Here is a 25,823-nt window from a genome sequence, read left to right as displayed (position 1 = left end):
TGATCATTTGCAACAACCCGGACGAGCACAGTCTCGAAACAATGAAAACAGCCGCTGCAGACTCTCTATAGAAAGTCTAAATTGGCTTTGAGTGTTGATTTTGTAACTTGAAATTCCGAGCATGGTTTCACCCCGAACCCAGACTTGAAACCCGAAAGTGCTCAGTGGCATACCGTGCGACTCTCTGCCAGCATTCATCAGATCTGACGTTTGACGTGCTGCGTGGCAGTCGAAATAGTGCACAGATGGACCATTAAAGGGGTGGCTGGTCCCGAAAGCTGCATTTAGTCACAGCGGCCAACAGGGGGCGACGTGGCCAATTGCGAATGAAGCAGATTGCAGGGGCCAAATAAACACACAGAAGACTTGTCAGGACCCATCAAGCACAGTTTGGAATATGCGGCAATCGTGGCGTGCGTTGCCAGTCGGTTATGTCATAGAGTCACGCCACTTGGCCCACTAGCCTGTGTGAAACGCCTTCCAAAAATAAGGGGGCGTGGGGGCATAACGAACAGTTCTGCGCGCTTCATCGAATGTGCTTGACCACCATTGACTACTTGGAGAACCACACCACGTAAAACCCATAAATACAACACAACCAACAAACGGAAACCTATCCAACGGTGACACCTTGTGGTCAACGTGTGCCATTACAGGGCCACGAAATTTCTGCTGAATGATCGACAACATTGAAGACGTCCCGGGATGCAATCGGCCCAACAAATACTGAACTATCATTTTGTGACTGGAAGCGTTTTGTCAAAAGCTTAAGATGGCAAGATTAAAAATATAGCAAAAAAAAAAGGCATCTTTGTCATGATTAGGATGGAATTTGCAGACCAAATAAAAACAACACTAAAGACCGACTCTGTGTGCATCGTATTTATTGAATAAACAATGCCAAACAGGAAGTGACTATACACATCGGGGGGGAAAAACACAGCTTTGACCTTAACGTGCGTTTGAATGTTAAGTTAAGACCAGAAACCCTCCAGAAGATGACGGCATTGACGTGGGTGGGGGCGCTGGTTGAAGATGTTCACAACACGATTGAGGTGAATTGTAACCAAAGTTTTGAGGGATAACTGCGATGGTGTTTTAGATTTTTCCAGGGAAACTTCCATTCTCAATCTGCTCGTCCCATTTACCAACCTGCAGGACACATGAAAACAACCGTGACCATTGAGTGGCTGCATCTTGAGGAACACCCTCGCAAACACTAGCCATGCATTTACAGGGGGCCAATTTACTCATAAGAGAAAAAAAAAAGACAAGTGTAGGAGTATCTTTATATTAAGTTGTTCTTATGCTGCAGTTTTTAAAATATGGTGACACTTTACCGTATTTTTTGTGTGTAATATGGTAATATGAAGACAACGCAAAAAAAATAATTGGGGCAAATGTTGAACTGAATTGTGTTTCATCATATCACAATATTAAATTGAGAAAAAAAATTGACACAGTGAATCCAAATGTCAGAGTACGTCTCCAAAATGTCGGCCTTACCCAGCTCAAGGGACAAAGACTTTTGTACACCCTCTTGTACCACTCGCACGGGGCCACATCCTGGTCTTTGGCCGACAGGGCCTTGTTGCACCTGTGGAAGTCTGGACAGAAAATAGGCAAAGTCTTCGATGAATACAATTCTGTGGAAGGAAATTCAACTGACACTGTCCTGTAGAGCTGATGTCCCAAAAGTCATACTGTGCTCGTTTTTCTCCCCCCAATTTAATTTCAGGGATAATTCGAACAGATGTGAAACTAACATCAGCATTTGACAGTTTTTTTAATGTTCAAGCACAACACCATCAAACAAATATAATATAATCAAAATCAATAGTTGATTCATAACTTGAAGGGCAGACTTGCCCAATTTGCAGACGGTGTGTATGAAACCATGCAACATTCAAACGGATCCAATATGTGACTCCAGATAATTCGTTCCAATTGGGACAGTGCATCGGCTCACCCAAGTAGTTCTGGAAGCAGTTGCGGGTCTGGTTGGTGTTGGGGAAGCGGGCGTCGAAGGGTGCAGTCCTGTAGTTCTTAATCTTCTCCTCAATTGTCTCACTCATGTTTGCCGGCTTCGGATACGAGGTTCACGCGTTACTTCAATAAGACACCGAAAGCATTTCTAAATAAGAGCGACTTAAAGCGCATCGACGTGACCTCCACGTAAAGCGCTACGTTAACCGGCTAAGTTATAAATAAACCGGCGAGCGGTGATTCGTTTCGACCGACAACACTCAGTCACCGTTTAGCACTACTTAATGGCTTATAAACAACATTAACATGTAACAGAGTGGTTCGTTTAGTAGAAAAAAACAACGGACATTAAATAGAAAACGACGCGGCTAGTTAGCATGGTTAGCCGAGGAGGTTGCTCACGCGCTGATGCTAACTCTCCAATTGTGGCCTTTTTTTAGCGGGGGTGACAAATATTAACACGACAGCAATTGCTACTAATCCACAAAATACTTAGTGGCTCGGTATAAAGACTACAATAGAGCAAATGTATCGCGAAAGAGCCAGATTTGAATGTAAAGGCGAGCCAACCTTGAGTGCTTTTCGGCCGTTGTCCTCTATGGAAAGATGTCCTTCCTGTTCCGCGCGCAAAGCATGCTGGGGCGAAAAAAAAGCTCAGGGGGCGGAGCCAACAAAATCGAACACACACACTTGATGACTGAAATGTCCCCATACACATTAATGAAATACTTAATACAGTCATTAGTCAAACTCTCTCTCTCTTTCACACTCACACATCGTGATTTTTGTTGTTGTTGACATATCCAAAGAACTCAACGGTATTTCCAGGGCCCTTTAAAAACACCCACCGCTGCATACTAAGTGACGTGCCTGAATTAAAAATGAGATCCACAAAAACAGTTAAACCAAATAAATTAATGACCTAAAGACAGTAGCTACAATCAAGCACCAAAATGATGTATAAAAGAATAAAAATGCGTTTCAAGACGAGTTCTGAAAGTGGACAGAAAGGGGACTTGCCTAACCTCAATTCAAAGAGAGGCACCGTCGTTTGCTCGCTACCTAGCTTGCTACAATGTCCACCTGTGTGCCCATAAAACAAATCCACAACTTTCAAAATAAAAGCACAGAGTTTCATGATGTACTCTGACTTCATGGTCACCGCGGGGGTCAGTCAAAGACTGAGGGCGGGTACTTTTGAGAGCCTGGAATAAAGTACATGCCATCGCTTTGTCTTTCACAATGTGAACCGTGGGAGAACCGCACCCTGGTATTGGGACTCGCGTTCTCCTCCAAAGTTCACAGGTGTCCACCTCTAACTTTCTGTCTCACTATCTTTGAGACAGAAAAGTGACTGTTCCCGCTTCTCCCGCTTTCTACAGTCGCTGTTCCTTCTCTCCCGCTCTCAGTCAGGATATAGGTGTTGTCCACTGCAAAGGAAGGAAATTCTGTCACTTCGAACAATGGGCCTGGTTCTCTATCTATAGACTTAGAGAGGCAGAGAGAAACGAGCACAGCTCGTCGAAGCCGTCGAGGGCCAAAAGTGGCGTCAAAGTATTTGATACTTTGCAGAAGATTTGTATTCTCGGATGGCAGGAGTTGATAGAAGCACACGTGTGGATGTGTGACGGACAGAAAAATGGAATTTCATCACAGGGAAAGGAAAAGACTGAGGATTGTTAGATTGCATTGAGCTGCGTATTTGCTTTTTGGGTACTTAAAAAAAAAAGGTGGGAAAAAAAACGACACAAGGATCAGAAGTTCCTGTGGGTGAGTAGCGAATCATTTTGACAGCAAATCCTCTTTAAAGTTGTCTTTAATCTTGGGATTTTTTTATTATTATTATTTTTAAAAAAACATTTTCGACATAATGGTACTTTAAAATGTCTAAAATGAAAAAACATCCACTTCAGGGCATAGATTTGAGATGAGGATCAACCAAAGTGTATTTTCGAACGGAATTGGAGAAAATGGCCGCCACACGACTTTCCAAGTAGGGGACACGTCCCCTTCCAGCTTTGACGCGAATCCGACAAAAGGATGCTTCCTGTTTAAGATGCTGTCATTTTCCCGGGAAATGCATTTGGGTTGATTTGGCCCCCCGTTTATTTCCACATTGTTGACAATTGACAGTCTGTTCATCATCCTGTTGATATTATCTCGACGGTGACATCATCCTATTGTTACATTGTTTCATTTCTGGCACCGGTGACACACCGTCACGCAGTGTCCGGCAGCGATGATGATGATTGCATTTTTTTTAGGATTTATCCGTCTTTGAATGTGTCGTTTTTGTTCTTCAGATGGAGGGTTCAGGCAGTCCTCGTGTCAGAAGGCTCCATTTCCCAGTCGGTCTTTGGATCGATTCCCCCAGGAAACATTTAGCAAAGCTTGGGCGTCGCTGGCCCAGCGCCGTCTCCGTCAAGTGAGTGGAGTGAAACATTTTTCATCGGGTTATCGTCTGTTCGATTTTTGGGGCTTTGTTGTTCAGTCAGTCATAATTCACAGCTGAGCGGTCCCTTCCTCTTCCAGGTCGACCACCAGCTCTGACGCGGCCTCCCTTCACGAGGCCCCCTCCATTCCTTCCTCTTCCCTTTCGAACTCAACCCCCTCGCTGGCTTCCCCAAACCCATCGCCGTCTCCTTCCCCGGCCTTTCTCCGGCCTCGGGCCGCGGTGCCCCAGTCGCGCGCCAAGCGTCTTTCCCACCTCTTCCTGCGGGGGCGCTCCAACAGCGACCGGGACCGGGCGGCGGGGGAAAGGGAGAGAGAGCTGTGGGCCCACTCGGCGGCATCCTCCGGTCACCACTACGTACCCTCGACTACTTCTTCGGCCCCGGGCCTGATTAAGATCTACGGGGATGCGCTATCCAGCGGCGCTAATTATCGCTCCCTGCTGGCCAACGTTCACTCCACGGCCGGTCAGCTCATCGCTCAGGTCATCACTCGCTACACGGAGAGAGAGCGGGAGGAAACGGATGACGCAGGTAAAAGAGAAAGAGGAAATATTCCCGCCGGGTTGCAAATTTCGGAGCGGAGGTGGGATAATCCGGCGCTCGAGGGGCCGCTATCCCGCAAGCGAGGATCCAAAAACCCGTACAAGACGTGACTCGGCCTGCTATTCGTGAGACTCACTTTGACTTTGACTTGAATTTGAAGGTCGGCGTTTTGAAGTGAGTGTGCGACTTGTTTTTATTTAAAAAAAAATTAAAATAATACTGGCAACTCATCAGTCGGCTAGGTTGCCGAGTGCTCGTAGTCACCATGAAACCCCACAAAGGCAGGTGACATTTGTTAGCATCACAATTTAGCTCACTAATAAGATAAGATATCCTTTATTCGTCCCACACTGGGGAAATTTACAATTTAATAGATGATCAAAACTGAACTAAGCAACGCGTCAGTAACTAACACGAGTCGCGGTAGAGCGCAAAGGCCGATTTAAAAAAAAAGAAAACCAGCACAGTTTGTTGTGTTTTCGTGTCGGTCTTGCTAGTGCGTTTTAGCTAACTAGCAAGATTGTAGGACTTGACTTGTGTCAACTTGAAAGGCTTGAGATTGATGTGACTCCCCCCTCCCTCGCGTGAATTCGTCCCACTTCTGACATCATGCAAAGGTCAACAGCACCTCCACCCTTTCTCCATTACCTTCCAGTTCTCCAGAAACACATGCCCGAGGACTTCCTTCTGTGTGATGTCATCGGAAAGCCCATCCAGCAGCCAGATGGAGTTATCAAGTGGGAGACGGAGTGCCGCAGAAATGTGGCCCCCTGGGAGTGCCCCTTGTTGTTGGCCGACATGTGGCGGCCCAAGGACGGATTCGAGCGGCGCTTTGAAATTCAGAGGAAGGAAGACTACGAAAGAGAGGAGAGGGAGCGGGAGAAACAGCGGCAGAGGGAGGGCGAGAGCTACCAAGGTACACCGCCGAGGCTAGCGGAGGCGACGGCGATGCCGGCCGGCCGGTCGACGCTCATCCTCGGGGGGGGTCGTCTGGCCAACAGGTGTGCGCTGGAGGCGAAGCAGGATGTCGTCAGGGGGCGCGGCGGAGGAGGCCGAGCGGGGCCACCGCGGAAGGAACTCGGAGCTCAGGAGGAGCATCAGCGACATGAACCTCAGCCTGAGGCGCCGCCAAGGCAACCACGTGACCAATGACCCGCGCGGAGGCGGAGGCGGAGGCGGCGGCCGCCCCGGCGCCATCGACAACGGAGCCGCGCAGGACAGGAAGAACATCGTGAGCATGATCGACCCGCAGCAAGGAGAGGTGAGGGGGAAAAAAAACTACCGTCGAGACGCAACGAGAGCATTTGGAGCTTTCCGGAATTCTTTGAGGTGTTTTGTCTTTGGCTCACGTGACCCACACGAGGCCAAAATGTCCTGGGATTGGTTCAGGAACCTCTTGTAGAAAGCCATCGGAGAACCAAATGCAATGGGCAATGGCAAAACGCCACAAATGTCCTGCAGGGGGCGTTATTTGTCCTTCTAAGTGTCCCCGTGATGATGCCCAATCTGAATGTGCAGCAAAAACTGGTGTTGAACGGGAGTCGGCACACGCCCGACACCGTTTGTAATGCGTCTGATTCATCACAAATACAGTTGAGCTGCTCTGGCAGGCTTTTCCTCACATTTCTGTCGTCGCATCAGTCACAAAGCAGGCTACCAAAGTCATTAAGCATGGAACACAGGGAACAGTCTCCGCCAAGTGGAGAATATTTGGTACTGCAACACTGCACGTCTGATGAGTTGAGTTGTTTGAGGAGGCTTTTGTCTGACACGTTTGCTTTCTGGCAGAAGGTTTTTGGAACCGTTTAGAAATCGATCCACCTTGACTAAAGACCCACTTCCATCCATCCATCATCTACCGCTTATCCAGGGCCGGGTCGCGGGGGCAACAGCTTTAGCAGGGAAGCCCAGACTTCTCTCTCCCTAGCTACTTCTTCAAGCTCTCCCCGGGGGCTCCCGAGTCGTTCCCAGGCAAGCGCTATGGGTCGTGACCGAAAGAACGAGATCCCGGATACAAGCGGCCGAAATGAGTTTTCTCCGCAGGGTGTCCGGGCTCTCCCTTAGAGATAAGGTGAGAAGCTCGGTCATCCGGGAGGGGCTCCGAGTCGAGCCGCTTCTCCTCCACATCGAGAGGAGCCAGATGAGGTGGCTTGGGCATCTGATTCGGATGCTACCTGAGCGCCTCCCCGGTGAGGTGTTCCGGGCATGTCCCACCGGGAGGAGACCCCGAGGAAGACCCAGGACACGCTGGAGAGACTATGTCACCCAGCTTGCCTGGGAACGACTCGGGATCCCCCGGGGAGAGCTGGAAGAAGTAGCTAGGGAGAGGGAAGTCTGGGCTTCCCTGCTAAAGCTGTTGCCCCCGCGACCCGGCCCCGGATAAGCGGTAGATGATGGATGGATGGATTAAAGACACTTTGATGGCGTCACGGTGGGAAATGTGTGATGATTCCCATTCACCCCCCCCCCCCCGCCATGGCGTGATTGTTCATTATAGTTGGTTTTTATTTCGTTTTGACTTTTTTTGCTTTTTTTTTTAGCTTAGTTTTAATCCGTTTTTAGTTTTTCCAAGTTTTTCATTTATTGCTGTTTTTTTTTGTAAATCGTATGTCCGTTTTTATGTCACTCTGTGAATTATTAGTATTCTTTTTTGGAGAGTTTTTTTTTGTGACTTGATGTTTCAGGTTACGTTACAAACTGGATACAGTTTACAAATGATTGATCTCAATCTCGGGCGGCACGGTAGTCCAGTGGTTAGCACGTGGGCTTCACAGTGCAGAGGTACCGGGTTCGATTCCAGCTCCGGCCTCCCTGTGCGGAGTTTGCATGTTCTCCCCGGGCCTGCGTGGGTTTTCTCCGGGTGCTCCGGTTTCCTCCCACATTCCAAAAACATGCATGGCAGGCTGATTGGACGCTCTAAATTGTCCCTAGGTGTGAATGTGAGCGTGCATGGTTGTTTGTCTCTGTGTGCCCTGCGATTGGCTGGCAACCGATTCAGGGTGTCCCCCGCCTACTGCCCGAAGACAGCTGGGATAGGCTCCAGCACCCCCCGCGACCCTAGTGAGGATCAAGCGGCTCGGAAGATGAATGAATGAATGATCTCAATCTCATTTTTCTACGTTATGAAAACCTGGCATTTGATACATCCTTGGTGGAGATATTGATCCATGATTGGTTGTCTAACAGTGATTTTTTTTTTTTGGTGGGGGTGTGTCTTAACATATTCAGATTAGAGCATCCAAGGCGGAGGCAAAGGTCGGATGGACGCACCTGCCGCCCGAGGAGAAAGACTACTCCAACTGTGACCTGGAGATGATGTCCCAAAGTTTGATCCTTCCGCCGACGGACCAGCCCTACTTCCTCCTGCTGCAGGGTTACGACCAGAGCAAGGCAAGACACGCTCGCAGATGCTATCGCGCTCCCAAACGGCGGCGTGACTGCGGACGAGCCCCCACGTAGCCGCGATGATGATGATGACTCAAACAAACACGTGCGCACTACACCCAGGTCATGACATCATACCTGCATGCTCTTCATCGCCGCGTGCCATCTGCATTTCCATCTCACCGCCGGGCTCTCCGACTCAAAACATCTGCCGAGGAGCACAATACCCGGACGACACACACACTCCCGAAACACAAGAGGCCGTGTGCACATCACTCCATCTCGCACAATGACCTCACACAGGTCCTCTTTGTAGCAAACTGTGACACACTTTGGAAAATGTCAACTCGCCCCGTGTTGGCCTCCGTATCTGATGGGGGCTCGATGTAAACCGCGCAGACCCCCCTGGGAGACATCCCTTCACCCTATTTCCGCCGCCGTGTGTTTTTCTTTAGGATTTTGTTTTGTACATCATGGCGGGGCACACGCACGTGTTTGGGAGAAAGGCCACAATGAGGGAGCGGGAGAAGGACAAAGAGAGGGAGAGGAAGGGCAAGAAGCCTCTCAAGGTGGACACCTTCCTGTCCGCGCCTGACCTCCTGGCCCGACACTTACTCGTGAGGAGGGATTCCGCCGTTCCCGAGACACCCGCCGGGCGAGGTAGACTCCTCAACTATGCGGTCTCGTCAGCCTTTTTCAAGAAAAATGGCGGTGGCGCGACACGCGTTTACAAATAACATGACAACACTCAAAGCTGGTATATATTCTTTATCCTCCGCAAAGAATGGCAAATTTGACTGCAGCTAACTGAGAAGCGGCGACCATTTCCGTACGCGTCTTTCGAGGTGATGAGCGTTTACAATGAAATCATTCAAGTGACAATTGAGAAAAACATTATCGGGAAGGTGGCCCGGTAGTCCAGTGGTTAGCACGTCGGCTTCACAGTGCAGAGGTACCGGGTTCGATTCCAGCTCCGGCCTCCCTGTGTGGAGTTTGCATGCGTGGGTTTTCTCCGGGTGCTCCGGTTTCCTCCCACATTCCAAAAACATGCATGGCAGGCTGATTGGACGCTCTAAATTGTCCCTAGGTGTGAGTGTGGGTGCGAGTGGTTGTTCGTTTCTGTGTGCCCTGCGATTGGCTGGCAACCGATTCAGGGTGTCCCCCGCCTACTGCCCGGAGACAGCTGGGATAGGCTCCAGCACCCCCCACTACCCTAGTGAGGATCAAGCGGCTCAGAAGATGAATGAATGAATGAATGAATGAATGAATGAATGAATGAATGAATGAATGAATTATCAGGAAGGAAACAGAATCCTAACTAAGGTGCTTTTGAAAAATCGAAACGAGAGCTTTCGTTCTGAAACCCAACTAAAAGTAATTCTAACGACTAGCCCGGGGGTTGGCAAACTTTTTGGCTCGGGGGGGCCGCATTGACTTTTAAAAATTGACAGAAGGGCTAGGTCAGCACGAGCTATGGTACATTAAAAAAAAAAACTGCATTTGTTGACAGTCCATATCAAACATCCCCCCCCCCCGGGTTCTGCAATTTCAACTCAATGCGCCACCTGGCGGTGAAATGCCTGTCATTACAAGTCCAATTGAAATGAATGCAATCATTCACATCGAACCTTAATTGTGGATCAACCTTTGGTGGGCCGGATTAAACTGGCCAACGGGCCGGATACGGCCCGCGTGCCGTAGTTTGCCCACCTCTGGACTAGCCCCTTTTCGTCCTCATCAATTCATCTTGACTGCATTTGAAATGTACTAATTTTTCTTTGCGTCATATCATAGAGGCTTGTTCGAACGAAACGTTTTCATTTTCGATGAGTCGTCAAGGGACGCCGTATTCTGCTCTCTTCCAGCCTTGATGCGGCCTTTCCGAGGGGGTGCCGTCACACACAACGGCGTGGCTCTTTACAGGGAGACCCTCCTGAAACCCGGCGACGTCATCGGACTCGGGGACCACTTCCTCTTTTTGTACCGCGACCCCCGAGTCACCCCAGCTCCCCCGTTGGCACTGACGCTGCCTTGGAACTCGGACGGCTCGCACCCCTGCTGCTCCTCGGGGTCGGCGGACAAGCAGGAGGCGCTGAGGCACTACCTGGGATCCGCCGAGTCGGCGCTCAAGTTCCATCCTCGGCACGCCGATGCCTTGCTGCAGGTGAGGCGGGAATAGACGCGGCGCCGGGGCCACTCCCTACCTCTGTTGATTTGGGAAGAAAGGAAATGTCAGGAGTATGACGCGATCGTTGCTGGCGGCAATCGGACTTTGCCAGACGAATAATCGAGATTGCGGCTCTCGCCGTTTTTTGCGATTAGGAGATACTATCGAAAAACTCCTCCCCCGACTCCGGAGGAGGGCCTTTGGCGCCGGCGTATCTGCTGTCAATCATGATCGACCACGCGTCCAAGCGCCTCGACCCTGCGCTCACGCCGCAGATATTACTCAAGGCGGCCAACCAGATCAAAGACATCGTGTGGGTAAGTCACATTGAACGGGCCCGAATGTCATAACCGGGTGCACAAAGAGGGGCCGCTTGAATCAAAATCGACAGTGTTCGCTCCCACAGCGACGCAGGCACCCATTTCCAACTCCACCCGTGGAGGAAAGTACCAGAAAGAATTTATTGATTGTTCCAAGGAGATTTTAGCCTCTGTGTGTTGCCAAGTCAATCAGGTCTCAAACAAATTTTTTTGTCGCGGGCCACCTTGGAGTTACGTCTTTCCCTCGGAGGTGTGTTACGACGGTCTCATTGCCTTATTCCTTGTACACGACAAATTAATGCCGCACGAGTTTTAAAAATCAGTCAAGTCAGCTATGATTGACAAATGTTGTTCAAGTGAGTTTAAACAATTGCAAAATTTCAATGTTATTTGTTACACGTGACATTTGGACATTTCCGTAGAGATTTTAGTCCAGTGGTTAGCACGTCGGCTTCACAGTGCAGAGGTACCGGGTTCGATTCCAGCTCCGGCCTCCCTGTGTGGAGTTTGCATGTTCTCCCCGGGCCTGCGTGGGTTTTCTCCGGGTGCTCCGGTTTCCTCCCACATTCCAAAAACATGCGTGGCAGGCTGATTGAACACTCTAAATTGTCCCTAGGTGTGAGTGTGAGCGTGGTTGGTTGTTTGTTTCTGTGTGCCCTGCGATTGGCTGTCAACCGATTCAGGGTGTCCCCCGCCTACTGCCCGAAGACAGCTGGGATAGGCTCCAGCACCCCCCGCGACCCTAGTGAGGATCAAGCGGCTCGGAAGATGAATGAATGAATGAATGTATAAATTGACGGGCATGATTTTCTTTCGGGGGGGAAATAAAATGACGTAGTGGGCCAGACCTGGCCCCCGGGCCTCGAGTTTGACACAGTTGACCTAGAACCAGCAATGAGACTTGCTTTTTTCAGCCGATCAGATTCCAAGCGAGTCCTCACAGAGTTTGAACGTTTGGCCCGCAGCGGCATGTTCCCATCCTCTGATTGGTCGGTCAGAGCAAAATTCGTTTCGACTGACAACGTGGAGCACGATCGTTTTTTTTTTTTTTTTTTTTTTGGTAAGGCAGAATACTCGAGAGACAACACGCATCGTAACGCGACTGGATGACGTTTGGCCTTTTTTTTTTTTTTTGCAGTTGGAAAAGGAAAGCAGGTATTGTCAGTCAATGTACAGCGTGAAGTCTTGATCAAGACAAATGCAGACGTGCCGCGTGCCCATCAAATTATGGAGATGAGCTGATGTCACTCCCTTGTGTTGCTGGAAAATGTGCTGTCATGGTGCCGGGCCCGACTTTTACCACCACACTAAACCGAGATGTCTCTCCCCTTCTCTTCTGTCTCCAAATCTCTTTACAGGATAACATTAAGGAATTTGGGGATAAGCATCCCACGCAAAAGTAAGACTTTTTTCTTTTTTTTTTTTGCTTCTTTTAGCAACCTCTCGCTCAGCGATCCGTGATACATTTTTTCCGTGCGCTGTTATGACTGCGCTACATTTTTGTGGTGTGATGATAGCAAGTTGCAAAAATCCAGTTCGGTAAAAATACCCCCACCCCCCCCCGCAAAGTTCCAAAATGATGTAAGCAACTCCTTACCTGTTGTGTCCAGTTCCTGCGAGCCAGAAAGCGAGATTAGCGCAGCCAACGTCCAGAAGTTGTCGTCGGACCTCAGGCCGCTGATGTTCTGGATGTCCAATGCCACCGAGCTCCTCAACTTCTTTCAGGTTAAAGTGGAGCACATGGAGAAAGAGTGGGAATTTGAAGGTGGGAACCGAGAGAAAAAACAAAAATCCGCTGCTCGCATTAACGATATTGCGACAACCAGCGGACGGATTGCGTGTCCTTAATTTATCCATTTTGTATGTAGATTGCACTTAATTGAACGTTTTTTTTCTTTCTACCCACATTCTTGCTGCTGGAGGCTGTAAATTTCCCCAGTGTGGGACAAATAAAGGATATCTTATCTTATCTTATCTTAAATACGCCGTTCCTTAATTGAAAGATTGGCAGCAGGCGTGCAGCCGGAAATTCCGCTCACTCTGCCCCCTGCTGGCCAGGCCGAGAACAGCAACATGACAAGGGGTGTTGTGGACTTAGCATATCCCCCGCGTTTCGGTTTCACGGTCAGAACTGCGCTCCGAGGCGAACCCTGACTACGATGTGGCCCGCCGCAAAAATAACTTTGCCAACCCAGATTTAGGACGTTCGAATTCCGCGGTCGAATTGCGGGTGATTGCGTCACCGCCGTTAAAAAGTCGCGCGTGAACGGCACCGAGAAGAGCCGAGACATCTTCGCAGGCCAAGACTCTTTCATATGCCTGTTTGTCATTAAGAATCCAAACGAGCGCTTGTCAAAAAGTCAACGTCAGCCAAGCTGCCATCGCCGAAGCCGGCACCAAAATGTCACGCCTTTGTACTCGATTCATGATTGACGCAATTGGCAAACGCCATTTTTTTTTTGGCAACGTCACACCCCGTCGTTGAGGTCATGATGATTTCAGGGGGCAAAAAGCGGCGCCTCCTTTTGAATCCGTCCCCCCCCCCCGTGCTCGTTCATAATACAGCCCCGGGTGATCCGCTGTTGACGGCCGACATGGACACGTGCTCGGAAGCTCTTGCGCAACTCGATGAGGTCATCATGCACACCTTCCAGCAGTGCGTCTATCATCTCACCAAGGTAAAACTACGCCGGCCACCGCCCGTCGACGTTATTCATCCGCCTCGCGTGCAAATGAGCCCGCTTCCTGTCGCCCCCTGTCCGCAAGACCCTCTACTCGCTCCTCCCTGCCCTGCTGGACACCAACCCTTTCTCCACAGAGGAGAAGGAGAAGGAAAAGGCCGCAGAGGCGGCGGAGGGTGCCGAGGGAGAGGCCAAAGGAGACCAGGAGCCGGACGACGTGTCCGCCCTGCCGCCTAAAGTGGCCGGGCTGGTGGAAGTGTATCGCTCTTCCTTGGTGCTCTCCCGGGAAGCTCGCCTTTCCCCGCCGCTCACCTCCCAAACCTTCGGCTACCTCTTCTTCTTCACCAACACCTCTTTGCTCAACACCTTGTTGGAGAGAGGTGAGAAGTCAACCATTGCGCGAGCGTCACACGCGACGGATTGCGTCGTATCTTCCTTGACGGATCGTAGCGGCTAACAAGCTAGCAAACTTGTCTCACTTTCATGCAGTCAACAATTAATTCATTTCATTCATTCATTCATTCATCTTCCGAGCCGCTTGATCCTCACTAGGGTCGCGGGGGGTGCTGGAGCCTATCCCAGCTGTCTTCGGGCAGTAGGCGGGGGACACCCTGAATCGGTTGCCAGCCAATCACAGGGCACACAGAAACGAACAACCATTCGCACTCACACCTAGGGACAATTTAGAGTGTTTAATCAGCCTGCCACGCATGTTTTTGGAATGTGGGAGGAAACCGGAGCACCCGGAGAAAACCCACGCAGGCCCGGGGAGAACATGCAAACTCCACACAGGGAGGCCGGAGCTGGAATCGAACCCGGTACCTCTGCACTGTGAAGCTGCCGTGCTAACCACTGGACTACCGGGCCTCCCCAACAATTAATTATTTAATTAAATTATTTTAAACAATTAATTAATTTTTAAAAATTATTTAATAAAAAAATAATTACTTTATTTAATTATTAAAATTAATAAATTAAAATGAAACTCAGTCCTGTGGCCCGGTTGTCAAGTTTGGAGACTGGATGTGAGATGATTGAATGAAAAAAAAAAAAACAAGTAACACCCATTTCAAGTGAACTCTCATCCAATGATGAGATGTTAAAAAAATTCTTCGTGTGTGTGTGTTTTTTTTCAAAGACGCCTTGTTTTCTTGGTCCCGAGCCGTGCAAATCCGTACAAACTTGGACCTGGTCCTGGACTGGCTCCAGGGGGCGGGTCTTGGGGACATCGCCTCCGAGTTCATGAAGAAGCTGTCAGTCATCGTCAACTTTTTATGCATTCCCAAGACGCGTCTGATCCAGGTAAAAGGATTTCCCCTTTTGTCGCCCGGTTGGACTCTGCCGTGGAACTTTTTGGGCTTTTCTCTTCTTAGTCCTCCTGGAAGAGTTTACAAGAGGATCACGCCTTGCTAAGCTCCGCCCAACTGCACCACCTCCTCACTCATTACAAGCTCGGACCGAGCAGAGCCCCCCCGGCCTCCTGGGCTCCCCCACCTGGCACGGTTCTGAGCGGAGGTAAGACCTTTCATACCGACTATAAACTCTTCGTCGTGTCGTCCTTCATTTCCGAGAGGCAATTTAGTTTTGTGTTGGATTTGTTCGTCCAATCGGGTGTCAGCCTCTATGTGTTGCCATGGCCACCTAATCTGCCCGTAGAATCACAAGTGCTTGCTGACATTTCAGACATATTTGAGAGCTTCCTGGACCACCCTCCTCTCATCCTGCCAAACGAGACCCCTCGGCTTGACCTCTCCCAGCCGGTGCCGAGCTCGGAACTCCAAAAGGAAGTGACGCGCCTGCGCACCTTCTTGTGGGGGCTGGACCAGGACGAGCTTCCCGCCAATCAGAGGACTCGGCTGTGAGCCGCCCCGGATCGAGATTTACGGATGTCGCGTCAAATACAAAACCAACAAACTTCACACAACGTTCTCATATCGCTTCATGTAATCCTTTCGATTTCCCCCCCCCCCCCCCCCCCAAGTACTGTAAGAGGACCGTGTTGTTTTGATTCCCCAAATGTACCGAAAAGCCTTTGGAGCAAAGCTTTCAATGTTTGTCCTTACGTAAGTGTATCGAGAAAAAAAGTACTTGTTTGTAATAAAAGTCCTCAGTCTCCATTTGGCCTTTTGAGTTTTGGCAAGCTTGTCCCAAACGGAGGCCTCCGGTGGTGGGCGGGGCTTTGGCATGAGTGGACAAAAGTGTGTCCACGGGGTGGCGCTGCAGGACCCATCCCCCCTCTGAGATTGAAATGATGAGTCTGCAAGTAGAAGTGCTTGACTCAGGTCGCCATCATACTTTGACATAATCACCAAAGGCAAAGCTCTCATTTCCTGTCATCATGGTCGCATTTTTGCGTCGCCTCATGACTCAAGGCAACAAAATGAGGATCAGATAAAGTCCCTACCAATGCAAGTTATCGTTTAAAAAAAAAAACAAGGTCAGAGCTGAAAAGTGCCGAGGACAATTTTAATTTCCCTTCAATCGACGTGACACATCGGCGTGCTTTCCCATTTCACTGATGTGGTAAAAGTCCCTCGATGATGTCCGAGCACGAAGGGCAAGACAGGTGGTGCCGCTATCGTGGCGTCAAATGACTAACGGCGTGGCATGCGCTCGTCGCTGCACCCGGTCTCTGTCATATCCAGTTAAGTCGGCGTACTTAGCGAGCGCCAGTCCAAAGAAAACAGTGCATCAGCGTCTCTGTTTGGAGGCCGAAGCCCTCTGACGTCCTTGCAAAGTTATTGTTCTGCAGCGCTGGCTTCCACCCGAACTGGTTTCCTCTCTTCCGGTCAACTCCTCGCACGATTACCGTAAAACGCTTTAAAAAAAAAAAAAAAGCAACATCACTATCGCCTAGAGACTTCATAAGCCACTCCCCCCTCTGCTTACATCGTCACCGTCGCCCCCTGTGGGCTCGTCTCCCCAGTATTCTCACTGCAAGACATCCCCCCCCAAAAAAAAAATGGAGTGCCGAAAAAGACTGCTGAAGGTTGATGAAACACAAGCGGAAGCACCCCGGTGGCTCGCTTCCTCAATTCCATCTGAAAGTTGAAGGTCAAACTAAACTGAACACAAAACAACCAAACAACGATGTCTTAAGAAACACCTGCGAGATTGATGCTAACCGTGCTCGCCACTAACATGCTAACAGTTGGCCTCAATCGTCACAGTCGTAGTAAGATCGTATCGCAACGATCGCGCGGGTCTGTCGTCTTCGGTCTCATTGAAAACAGTCTTGTGGAGTCATGACTTTGGTACACCGCCTCCCGGTGGCCAAGGCGGGAACACCAGGAGGCGCAGCGCATTCCATGGAAGCGGTAGCGTGAAATCCCGACGGGTTGGCGATTTACATCCGATTGAATCCAGCACCCCCCGCGACCCTAGTGAGGGTCAAGCGGCTCGGAAGATGAATGAATGAATGAATGAATGAATTCTGTTATGACGCTCAGGAACGGTTTCATGAAAGATGACTTGAGATGTGCGTGGCCACGGAACAAATTCAGCTTCTATTCCAAGACGTCAGTCTACTGTAATAATTGATTTCAACGGATTTTACGGGACCCCGAGTTACGGCTTCCGGAACACCCACCCCCCCTCCCCGCCCCCCGGGGGGGTCTCCAGTTAGAGAGCCGGCCATTAGGTGATCATAATTAGCACGTGTTTGCGCGCCCATTTCAACTTTCCAGTCATGCCACACAGATGTAGGCTTTAAGACGTATAATTTGACACAGATGGAGTCTGAGACTGGCCCTTTGCTAATAGTTTGATGTCTTTTGCACTACCGTGAGCAGCGTCTGACGGGGGGATTAAGTAACCGTGTCAGCTTTAGTAAGCGGGTGACACACAAACGCTTCCTGTGATCTGACACAGACGACATGTCATGCTCACTTTCACCCGGAATTGCGCCACCGCACCAGGCTCTGGCTTCTTCCGCCCAGGTGCACCCCCTCCTCCTCCCACCCCCACACCTGTTGTTGTGGCGTTTCTCTGTAATTAGCTCCGCACAATTACCATCGCCGACTGCGGGCACAGGAGCGCGGGCGGGCTGAAGACAATGGGCCGGTTCTTCTCTCCCTATCATCTCTCTTTTTTTTTTTTTTTCCTTTTCCGAGCCCCGCTGTCGAGTAATGAAAGATTCTTCCACTCTTCAAAGAGATGGAGTTTCCTACCAAAACGGCTGAGTCAGAGGAGAAAAGAGAAAAGGATGAAAAGAGGAGGAAAACAGTAGGGAGGCGAGTAATGTAACGCTGGACCGCAGTGATTGTGTCGCGCGCGCACACACACACACACACACACACACACACACACAAACACACACACACATTCCTGCACTTGTGGCACAGTGAGGACCAAGTAAAAAAAAAAAGCCTGCAAAGCGAGGACCACCCTTTCTGCTTGACAAACACACACACACACACACACACACACACACACACACACACACACTGGCGCACACACCCACACACACACACACAGGAGTCACGATCAGGGGCCCATAATGGCCCATGGCCCTGCGCACTGAACGCAAAAAGCTCCCATTTGGTGATCTGGCAGCATTTTACCTGAGCCCGACGTCACCCCAAAGCCGGCAGCGTGAGGACGTTTTTCAAGTCCTACGTCAGGGGGGTGGGGGGGGGGGGGGGGCGCTGACGGAGACTGTGAGACCATCAGGAAATTGGATTGGAAAGTGTGTGGGCTCTTCTCGGCCCAAAGCAGTCATCATTACCACACATTGTGGAACCTTAACCGTGATGTGGACTTAAATTGTTTTTGTATCATGGCCTCATCGAGAAGGTGGGGGTTGGCATGTGTGTGTGTGTGTGTGTGTGGGTGGGTGTGGGGATCACTATGAAGTCTGGCTCCGTATAAATGAGGGGGAAAAAAAAGTCTTTTGGGTCTCATAGTGAAAATATTTGAAGAGTCTGGCTGTATCAGACGCAGTCAGACAGCCAGAGAGTGGAACATTGTTCACAGCTGAGTCCTGTGCAAAGGTGAGGTAGGAAACACAGGAGCAGGGAGGGGGGGGATGGGGGGGGGGGGATTCTCTGCTAGTTCACAGACTGGCACACAGACAGACCGGGACCGTAGACAGGCCGCTCTTGAAGGCCGGCGAGGGAAATAGGTCACGTTCAGCCAGACGTCCAAACGGGCGGCGTGGAGAAAAGCTTTCAAGGGGGCGGATCCAAGTTTGGCCCAAACATGAGACGGATGCGCCTCCGAAGCGCAAAGATCGACTTCCTCTGGGACAGGCGCGGGCCCGGGTGCTATAAAGAGGTCCCAGTGAGGTGGGATCCAGCCTCGCAGTCTCACCACGACCACCAAACCACGCTGGCCCGGCCCCCCGTTTCGCTCCCCACTGGCGGCGGCATGTCCCGGGGACTGTCGTTAGGGGCGGGGCCAATATGTGTTGCTACGTTCTACCTTTACCCGCCGTTCCTCGTGGTCTACTACATCGCCTCGGGGGCCGGGGCAGAGGGGACCTCACGGGGGGGGGGCCGCGTTCCAGTGTTCCGACCGATCCGAAGCTTGTGTCGGACGCCTTGTTCCTATTTGACGTCACGGTGTTGACCGAGCGGACCCCGGACTCAACTCCCATCGAGCCGAGAGGCAGTGCCGTAGCGGGCTTAGCGCGGCCTCGTGTTCTAGCGCTAGTAATCTGATGGCCGTGTTTATTTTATGTAGCGCTCCTTTGATGGAGCCAAAAAAAAAAGTCTTTGGGCTTTTTGTTTCGACAGTTTCACTGCCAGGTCAGAGGTGCTCGCCGTGGTAACTGTCAGGAAGAATAATATTTGCCCTTATATTCGCTCCAAACGGGCTTTTTTTTTTTCCATGTTAGCGTCAGGGATACTCTTTGGGGTTTCTGCATGTCGGAGGTAAAAGGGTGACAGGGAGGAGCCCCCCCATCACCCCCCCCTAAGTGACGTTGCTGCCTGGAGGAAAATGGAAGTTGTCCACAGGTGGTCCCCCGGCGGAGCCCTCGCCTTCAACTGCGGCCGTGAGAGACGGCCCCGTGTGTACTGTGTACATACATCCCGTAGGTCTCCGTCGTGACAGAACAGGCACGCAAAAACACAGGAAAAAGTCTCCCACCTACTTGCCCCCCCCCCCGCCCCCCTACTCCCCGAGGCTCCACCTCAGCTGTCACTCATCCACAGTTCCCAAGGGTCCTTTTTGGAAATGTGGTTAGCTAAAAACAGTTACCTTTTGCGCCATCTGCCTGCGCCTTCTCACCGCCTCCCCTTGAAAAAACACACACAGACACACACACACACACACACACACACACACACACACGCACACACAGAGCGCCGGCCGGCCGCCCGCTGCCTTGCGTCAGCTGTTTCAGATGGGTCGAAAAGCCAGGCAACCGCACGATGTCATTCCGTGAGGTTTTGACCCAACGGAGGCAGAAGTCTTCACAGTCACGGAATCCGAATCCCGACCCCGATTTGTTCCGCGCCGGCCGCAAAGCGAACAGCGCGTCACGTATCGTGCGTCCCCGCCGTGCTGCGCGCCCACTCGGGTTCACTTGACCTTTGCGATGTTGATCCGATCCCACGGGAGGAGTCCTTTCAAAGCGGCCGCCTTTGACCTTTGCCCAAAGGTCAACCGCTCGCCTTTAAAGATTGACTAGCACGACGCCGCGGCGGAAAGCGGTTCGAGTCTTGCGGGCGGAATCTCGCGAGCCGTCCCAATTTGGTTATTGCAATTGGCCGAAGTCTGCGCTCTGATCTTGATATTTTAAAGAATGACACATTTTCATACAAAATACGACACCCGGAGCGGTTTTTATTTATGGGGACAATCTGTCATTTCCTTTCGTCATTAAGAAGTCTTGGTTTTGGATCAGACGTGAACAGTCTTGTAAAACAGGAGAACCCCCCCCCCCCCCCCCAATCCATCCGCTTCCCGTGGCGCTTTTCCTGTTCGGGGTCAACGCTGAGTGCAAAGCGGACACACCGAACGTGAGACTATTTGACGGTGAAAGATGGAAGACGGGCTGGACTCTCTCATAGGGAGATTCCAGTCTGGGGTTGCGTTTCCTCAATCAGCTCTATCAAGCACTATCGTGGAGATATCGATTTCGATCGCTTATATCGCCGATCTGGAAAGATGAGCGACGCCCCGGTCTTTGGGTAGGAATTGATCCGACGACGTGAATGGCTACGCTCCGCAATGGCAGAAAAGATACGGCACGTTCTATGGCTTATCCTGATCAAAGTTGAACTCTGATCAGAGTGATCGATCCACCTGCTTCACGATCGTCAATGGAGCCAATCGAGTGGGAGTGGATCGGAGACCAGCTGCATGAATGTCAGCGATGTGAAGTATTCCTACCGCCGGTGGCGAGCCAGAATTTCCCGTTGAGGTTCGTGCCAGCCGCTATCCCAGCTGCTGGGTGACAAAGGTACGGCGTGCGGCCCTGACGTGGTCCTGCGGTGCTCGTGGCAGATCAGGAAGAAGATAAGGAGCCATTTGAAATTCATTCATTCATCTTCCGAGCCGCTTGATCCTCACTAGGGTCGCGGGGGGTGCTGGAGCCTATCCCAGCTGTCTTCGGGCAGTAGGCGGGGGACACCCTGAATCGGTTGCCAGCCAATCGCAGGGCACACAGAGACGAACAACCATTCGCACTCACACTCACACCTAGGGACAATTTAGAGTGTTCAATCAGCCTGCCACGCATGTTTTGGGAATGTGGGAGGAAACCGGAGCACCCGGAGAAAACCCACGCAGGCCCGGGGAGAACATGCAAACTCCGCACAGGAAGGCCGGAGCTGGAATCGAACCCGGTACCTCTGCACTGTGAAGGCGACGTGCTAACCACTGGGCTACCGGGCCGCGCCATTTGAAATACCCTTTCTAATTACGTTTGCCACTCCTGTGTCCAACCCCCCCCCCCCCCCCCCCCCATGACTGTGAGGTATGTGCTTACTCACAGATTAGGGAGCCGAAGTCCTGACGCAATCCCGGAGAAACCGGCCTGGTGATCGGCAATCCGATCGGTCCTGGTGCTATTTATCAGCCCGAAACCTTTTGCGACTGGCGGACCGCATCCGTAGCCAGACAAACGGGAACGCATCGATGTACGGGGGGGCGGCGCCCGATGAGTGGCTCATCAGAGCGTTGTGTTCGTGCAAAGTGGGGGCGAAAAGCTCGGGGGTGGGGTAACTCATAAGCAGGTGCCGTCGGTCAAAACCGTCGGGACCCGGTGGGCAAAAATCCGCTCTGAGGCGCGTTTCCTCATTTTCGATGAGGCGTATTGCGTTGCTTTTCCCGTCCCGTAGAGGGCGCCTCGGTGCCCCAACGCCCTTCCGACGCGCCCGTTTTACGTCTCCGTCATGGCCAGCTAGCATCGGATCATCCTCTTCCATCTTTTTGTTTTGTCTAATCCGACCCCCATCCCGCCCGTCACCGTCCATTAGGCCTTCTTCACATGTCACCCCCGCCTGCCCCGCTTTCCCCCCTTTCGTGTGTCATCCCGCGCATCTCCGTCATCGCTCGCGGCCTCTCAGGATAGCCGCCGCCGCCGCCGCCGCCATGTTTATTGTCTTAGTGTCAAAGTCCGACCCCCGCTCGTCCAGCCCGCACTTTGTCGTCATCTCCTTTTCATTTCTCCCCAGTGATTGTCTGCGCGCCTGTTGTTCTCCGCTCTTCCAGGCCCATCGGAGGCGGGGGATTTCCTTCTTAACGCTCACCGGGGGGGTTTGGGGAGGGGGGCGTCAGGAATTCCTTGAATTCCTGGCATGCTTCCCGGCGCTACCGGGGGTCCGATCCAGATGCGAGGGCGCCGTTAAAACAAGGCAGGCCCCCGCCAACACCATTCCCCGCATCCGGCGGTGACCTTCTCGTTACGGACAGCGTGATTGATGAGGAGAAAGTCAACGAGCAGTCGGGGGGGGGGGGGGGGGGGGAAGGCTAGACACACGTTGCGGTGGTGTAATGCTAACGCGTGTGAACTGGCTGCCAAAAATAGAACATTCCGAAGGGTTTTCATTTCAAAGGCCTTGACTCAGACAGTTATTGATAAAAGAAGACATGTCAGGCATTCAAACCCCCCCCACCCCCCACACCCACCTCCCGCCGGCAGAGCCATTTGTGGCAAATTGGTAACGGCGGGAGGTCAAAGTGCAACGCTCAACAGCGGGAATGCCAAACGTGTCATTCCTCTTACTCACAGCCCTCTTTTGTGATAAAGACGCTCCGGCAAAACAAAACTTCAACGCATGGCGGAGCAAATGAAAGCAGAGTTTGTGCCGTTTTGTTCAGCCCCCCCCCCCCCCCCCCAACGATGGCAATCGCAGATACCGCCATCAGCCCGGTGACCGAGAATGCATGCAAACACATTACTGCCAGATCACAGTCCATTAAAAAAAAAAAAAAAAACGCCAAACTGGATCTCGACCTTTGACCCGCCGGCAACCATCTTTGGCCGCATGCGCCCCCCCCCCCCACCTCGCCACGTTTCAAAACCCGACAACGCGCGGATATGAAATTTCCTCTCGCCCGTGTTTGCTCTCGGCCGTGACCAAACGTACACACACTGACGCACAGGAAGCCCAATCAATCCGGCCACCGTGCCGCTGCGACACAAGTCGGCGTTATCTGCCGTCGCCGCCCGGGCTTGATTTACGACGGCCGCCCGTGTAATGAGCTTTAATTTAATGAGGTGTGTGGGGGGGGGGGGGGGGGGAGGGGGGGGCTGAAGTGCGTCAGCGCTGTCCCAAAAAAACAGCCCGTCCGTGTCACGTTTAAGAGAGGGTCGTGGGTTATAAATCGCTTTGGAACCGACGTAAGCATATTTGTGCTGCCCTGACTTGCGCGCGTTTCAACGTCGAAACCCCCCCCCCCCCCGACCCCCCCACCCAGCGGGGTCAGCTTGATAAAGACATTCGGAAAGGTCACGTCACAACCGTCACTTCTTCCTTTTGTCTTCCTTCAGTGCGCCTCTCTCTCTCTCTTTCACACACACACACACGCGGCCCCCCCCCCCCCTCCATTTCCCATGGGCGCAGCTTCCGTAGAAAAACAAGGCGACGGGGGCCCCATTGTGGGACTGACGTACTAACGTGCCGGTAAATGGTGTCCGGCTGACTCCGACATTGCGTACGTGGCTTACGCATACGCGTAAATACAACATATGTAGTAATTCAAGCGCAGTGCCTGACAAAAAGGGAGGGGGGGTGGTGGTGGTGATGGTGGGGGGGGGGGGTAACGCATGCCAAAAAGGTCTCCGCGGGACAACGTCTCTGCGCACTTGGCCACGCCCCGAAATAGTACTTGACTCTTCGTTTGGGCCGACATATTGTATTCGTCCGATCAAAGGGGGTGGGGGGTCGAGGGGGGGTGGCGGTGGGAGAAGAAGGGGAAACAGAGAGATGGGGAGAAAGCACTTTAAGAGATGAGGGATGCAGCAGCAGCAGCAGACGGGACGCGCAGTGACAGCAGAGGAAAGAATGTTTCGGGCGACGGAGAAGAGCGGCAGAGGAGGAAGTGGGGGCTCCGAGACGGGGGCCCCCGCGTGCTCTCGGAGCCCCCGTTAACGCCAGTCTCAGATGGAAGATGGAAAGAGTTATTTGCACAGTAATAAGTTCCCTTTGGCGTGTGCTTGCTTGCAATTTGGGGGAGACACACACACACACACACACGAGCATCTCGATGAACATTGCCCCCCCCCCCCCCCCCCGATAACTTTCACATTTCAAAGTGCTGTTATGCGATTTGGCTCGAGCCGATCACCTTTATAACGTCCACTTCATGACAACGAGCGGATTTTTTCCCACCGCTCGGCGAAGGGGCCTCCGTGACGAAGCCAAATGCCGCCGCGACCTCGCTTAGGAACAAAATATACGGCGTGACACGCCCCCCTCGGTTGCTTAGCAACGCTGCCCATCCACCCCGTACGTCCATGTAAACTCCCGCAGGCAAGATTTGTCTGTCTGCAAAGGCTAAAATGATGTCCAAAACTTCGAAAGGGAGTCTCCCAGACCAAGCCGGCCGAGACTGCCGATTGGCTGTTAAACGGATGGATGAATGAATTGGGGGGGGTTCATTCATCCGCCCTTGTAATCATTGATCCATAACTGACATGGCAGATGGGGAGGCTCTCGTTCTAATTTTCCCCCCCCCAACCATTTTATTGTCAGGAATTCACATTCACATGCCGGAATCGGACATTTTACTTTTGTGGGCCGCCTAAAATGACGCGGTGGGCCAGCTCAGGCCCCGGGCCTCGAGTTTGACACCTGCGGTGTAGATAAGATGCATATAAGTGCACTCCATTCGCTGTTACGGTGGATTTGGTGGACGAATTGATTTTTTTTAGCGACGGGCAATTGGGGTGTGAGTCCCAAGGGTTAGTTGCGGGCCAGGCCCGATCTGGGGAAGCCCTTTTCCGGCGCACCCCGACGCCATCTTTTGTCACGCGAAATTTGTCCTCGTAAGAGGGATGTGATGCAGACGCGTGGGTCGCCAACTATGACCCCCACCGCCCCCCTCCCCCATGTTCTGCTTTATTTAGCACGAACTGAGCCGCACGGAGCAAAACAGCAAAATGACGTTAAAAAAAAAGGCCAGACAGGTGACTCAAGTCGTTGGGGCCGAAGCTTGAGTAAGTCTCAAGTCCTTGGCTGCCAAGAAATCGGAACTCTGTTTCCTGTGAAGTGGACTGGAGGCTACGATGGGACACACGAGGAGGAATAAAAAAAAAGGCAAATGAGGAGGCGATGATTCATTAAAAAAATTAAACACGGGCAAAAGTGACAGGAGACAGAGAGACCCACGGAGGACTCCGTTTTTCACCGAAAAACAGGAAAGAACCGTTTGAGACTTGGTCTCAAATGCCCTTTTCTCCAAATCCATTTTTTTAAAAACTCCTTGCGGTAAGATTTCAAACAAATGTGAAGCAATTAGGGACACGGGTGTGGGGGTGTGGGGGATGGGGGGGCGCTTTTTCTCAGACACTTACTTACATCGGAGTTTCTATGGTTTCTACGGTGACATGGATGCTAACCGTCTACAGCGTCTCGCGTTGTGTGTTAGCATTAAGCTAGGTGACATTTGCGAGACAACGCTATGCATGTCCTTAAAGATACTGGACTGGTTTTTGCTCCCAGTGGCCCGTGGACGTCGCGCACGACTCATTTGGGCGCCCTGGCGTCTTATCTAAAGCGTGTGTGTGTGTGTGTATTCGTGTGTGTGTGTGTGTGTGTGTGTGTTGTCATTATCTCAGGCTTCAATTTTGGGCTCAGACAATCTTCCCTCAAGTGTCTCCAGTTGCTCCAAAACG

At 51.7% G+C, this 25,823-nt stretch overlaps 3 protein-coding genes across 4 annotated transcripts in view; 1 reads left to right on the top strand and 2 right to left on the bottom strand.

Moving 5' to 3' along the window:
• Window positions 1-2,637, bottom strand: part of LOC127600668 (cytochrome c oxidase subunit 6B1-like) — a 74,803-nt gene extending 72,166 nt beyond the window's left edge. The window contains exon 1 of the mRNA XM_052065392.1: window positions 2,557-2,637. The gene's annotated coding sequence lies outside the window, so the exon portion shown is untranslated. The remainder of the gene's footprint in view (window positions 1-2,556) is intronic.
• LOC127600667 (cytochrome c oxidase subunit 6B1) lies at window positions 869-2,707 on the bottom strand. Of its 2 annotated transcripts, none has more exons than XM_052065390.1 (4): window positions 2,557-2,707; window positions 1,970-2,084; window positions 1,507-1,607; window positions 869-1,152 (listed from the first exon to the last, which is right to left on the bottom strand). In XM_052065390.1, exons 2-4 carry the CDS (start codon window positions 2,073-2,075, stop codon window positions 1,099-1,101), a joined length of 261 nt encoding a protein of 86 aa, XP_051921350.1. In that variant the 5' UTR covers window positions 2,076-2,084; window positions 2,557-2,707; the 3' UTR covers window positions 869-1,098. The 2 variants fall into 2 exon arrangements, with proteins under 2 accessions (XP_051921350.1, XP_051921349.1); XM_052065389.1 differs by having other exon boundaries at window positions 1,970-2,109; window positions 2,557-2,696.
• A 698-nt stretch (window positions 2,708-3,405) lies between these two features.
• rasip1 (Ras interacting protein 1) lies at window positions 3,406-15,651 on the top strand. The gene is made up of 16 exons (XM_052064992.1): window positions 3,406-3,756; window positions 4,290-4,411; window positions 4,519-4,970; window positions 5,638-5,898; window positions 5,984-6,243; window positions 8,211-8,372; window positions 8,822-9,026; window positions 10,232-10,530; window positions 10,689-10,850; window positions 12,212-12,252; window positions 12,464-12,618; window positions 13,419-13,531; window positions 13,620-13,914; window positions 14,673-14,836; window positions 14,908-15,049; window positions 15,218-15,651. The coding sequence occupies exons 2-16, from the start codon at window positions 4,290-4,292 to the stop codon at window positions 15,394-15,396; spliced, it is 3,012 nt and encodes a 1,003-aa protein (XP_051920952.1). The 5' UTR covers window positions 3,406-3,756; the 3' UTR covers window positions 15,397-15,651.
• Window positions 15,652-25,823: the final 10,172 nt, after the last annotated feature.

The sequence above is a fragment of the Hippocampus zosterae genome, chromosome 5 (assembly GCF_025434085.1).
Source record: "Hippocampus zosterae strain Florida chromosome 5, ASM2543408v3, whole genome shotgun sequence".
Lineage (NCBI taxonomy): Eukaryota > Metazoa > Chordata > Actinopteri > Syngnathiformes > Syngnathidae > Hippocampus > Hippocampus zosterae.
This window is presented reverse-complemented; position numbering and strand designations above follow the sequence as displayed.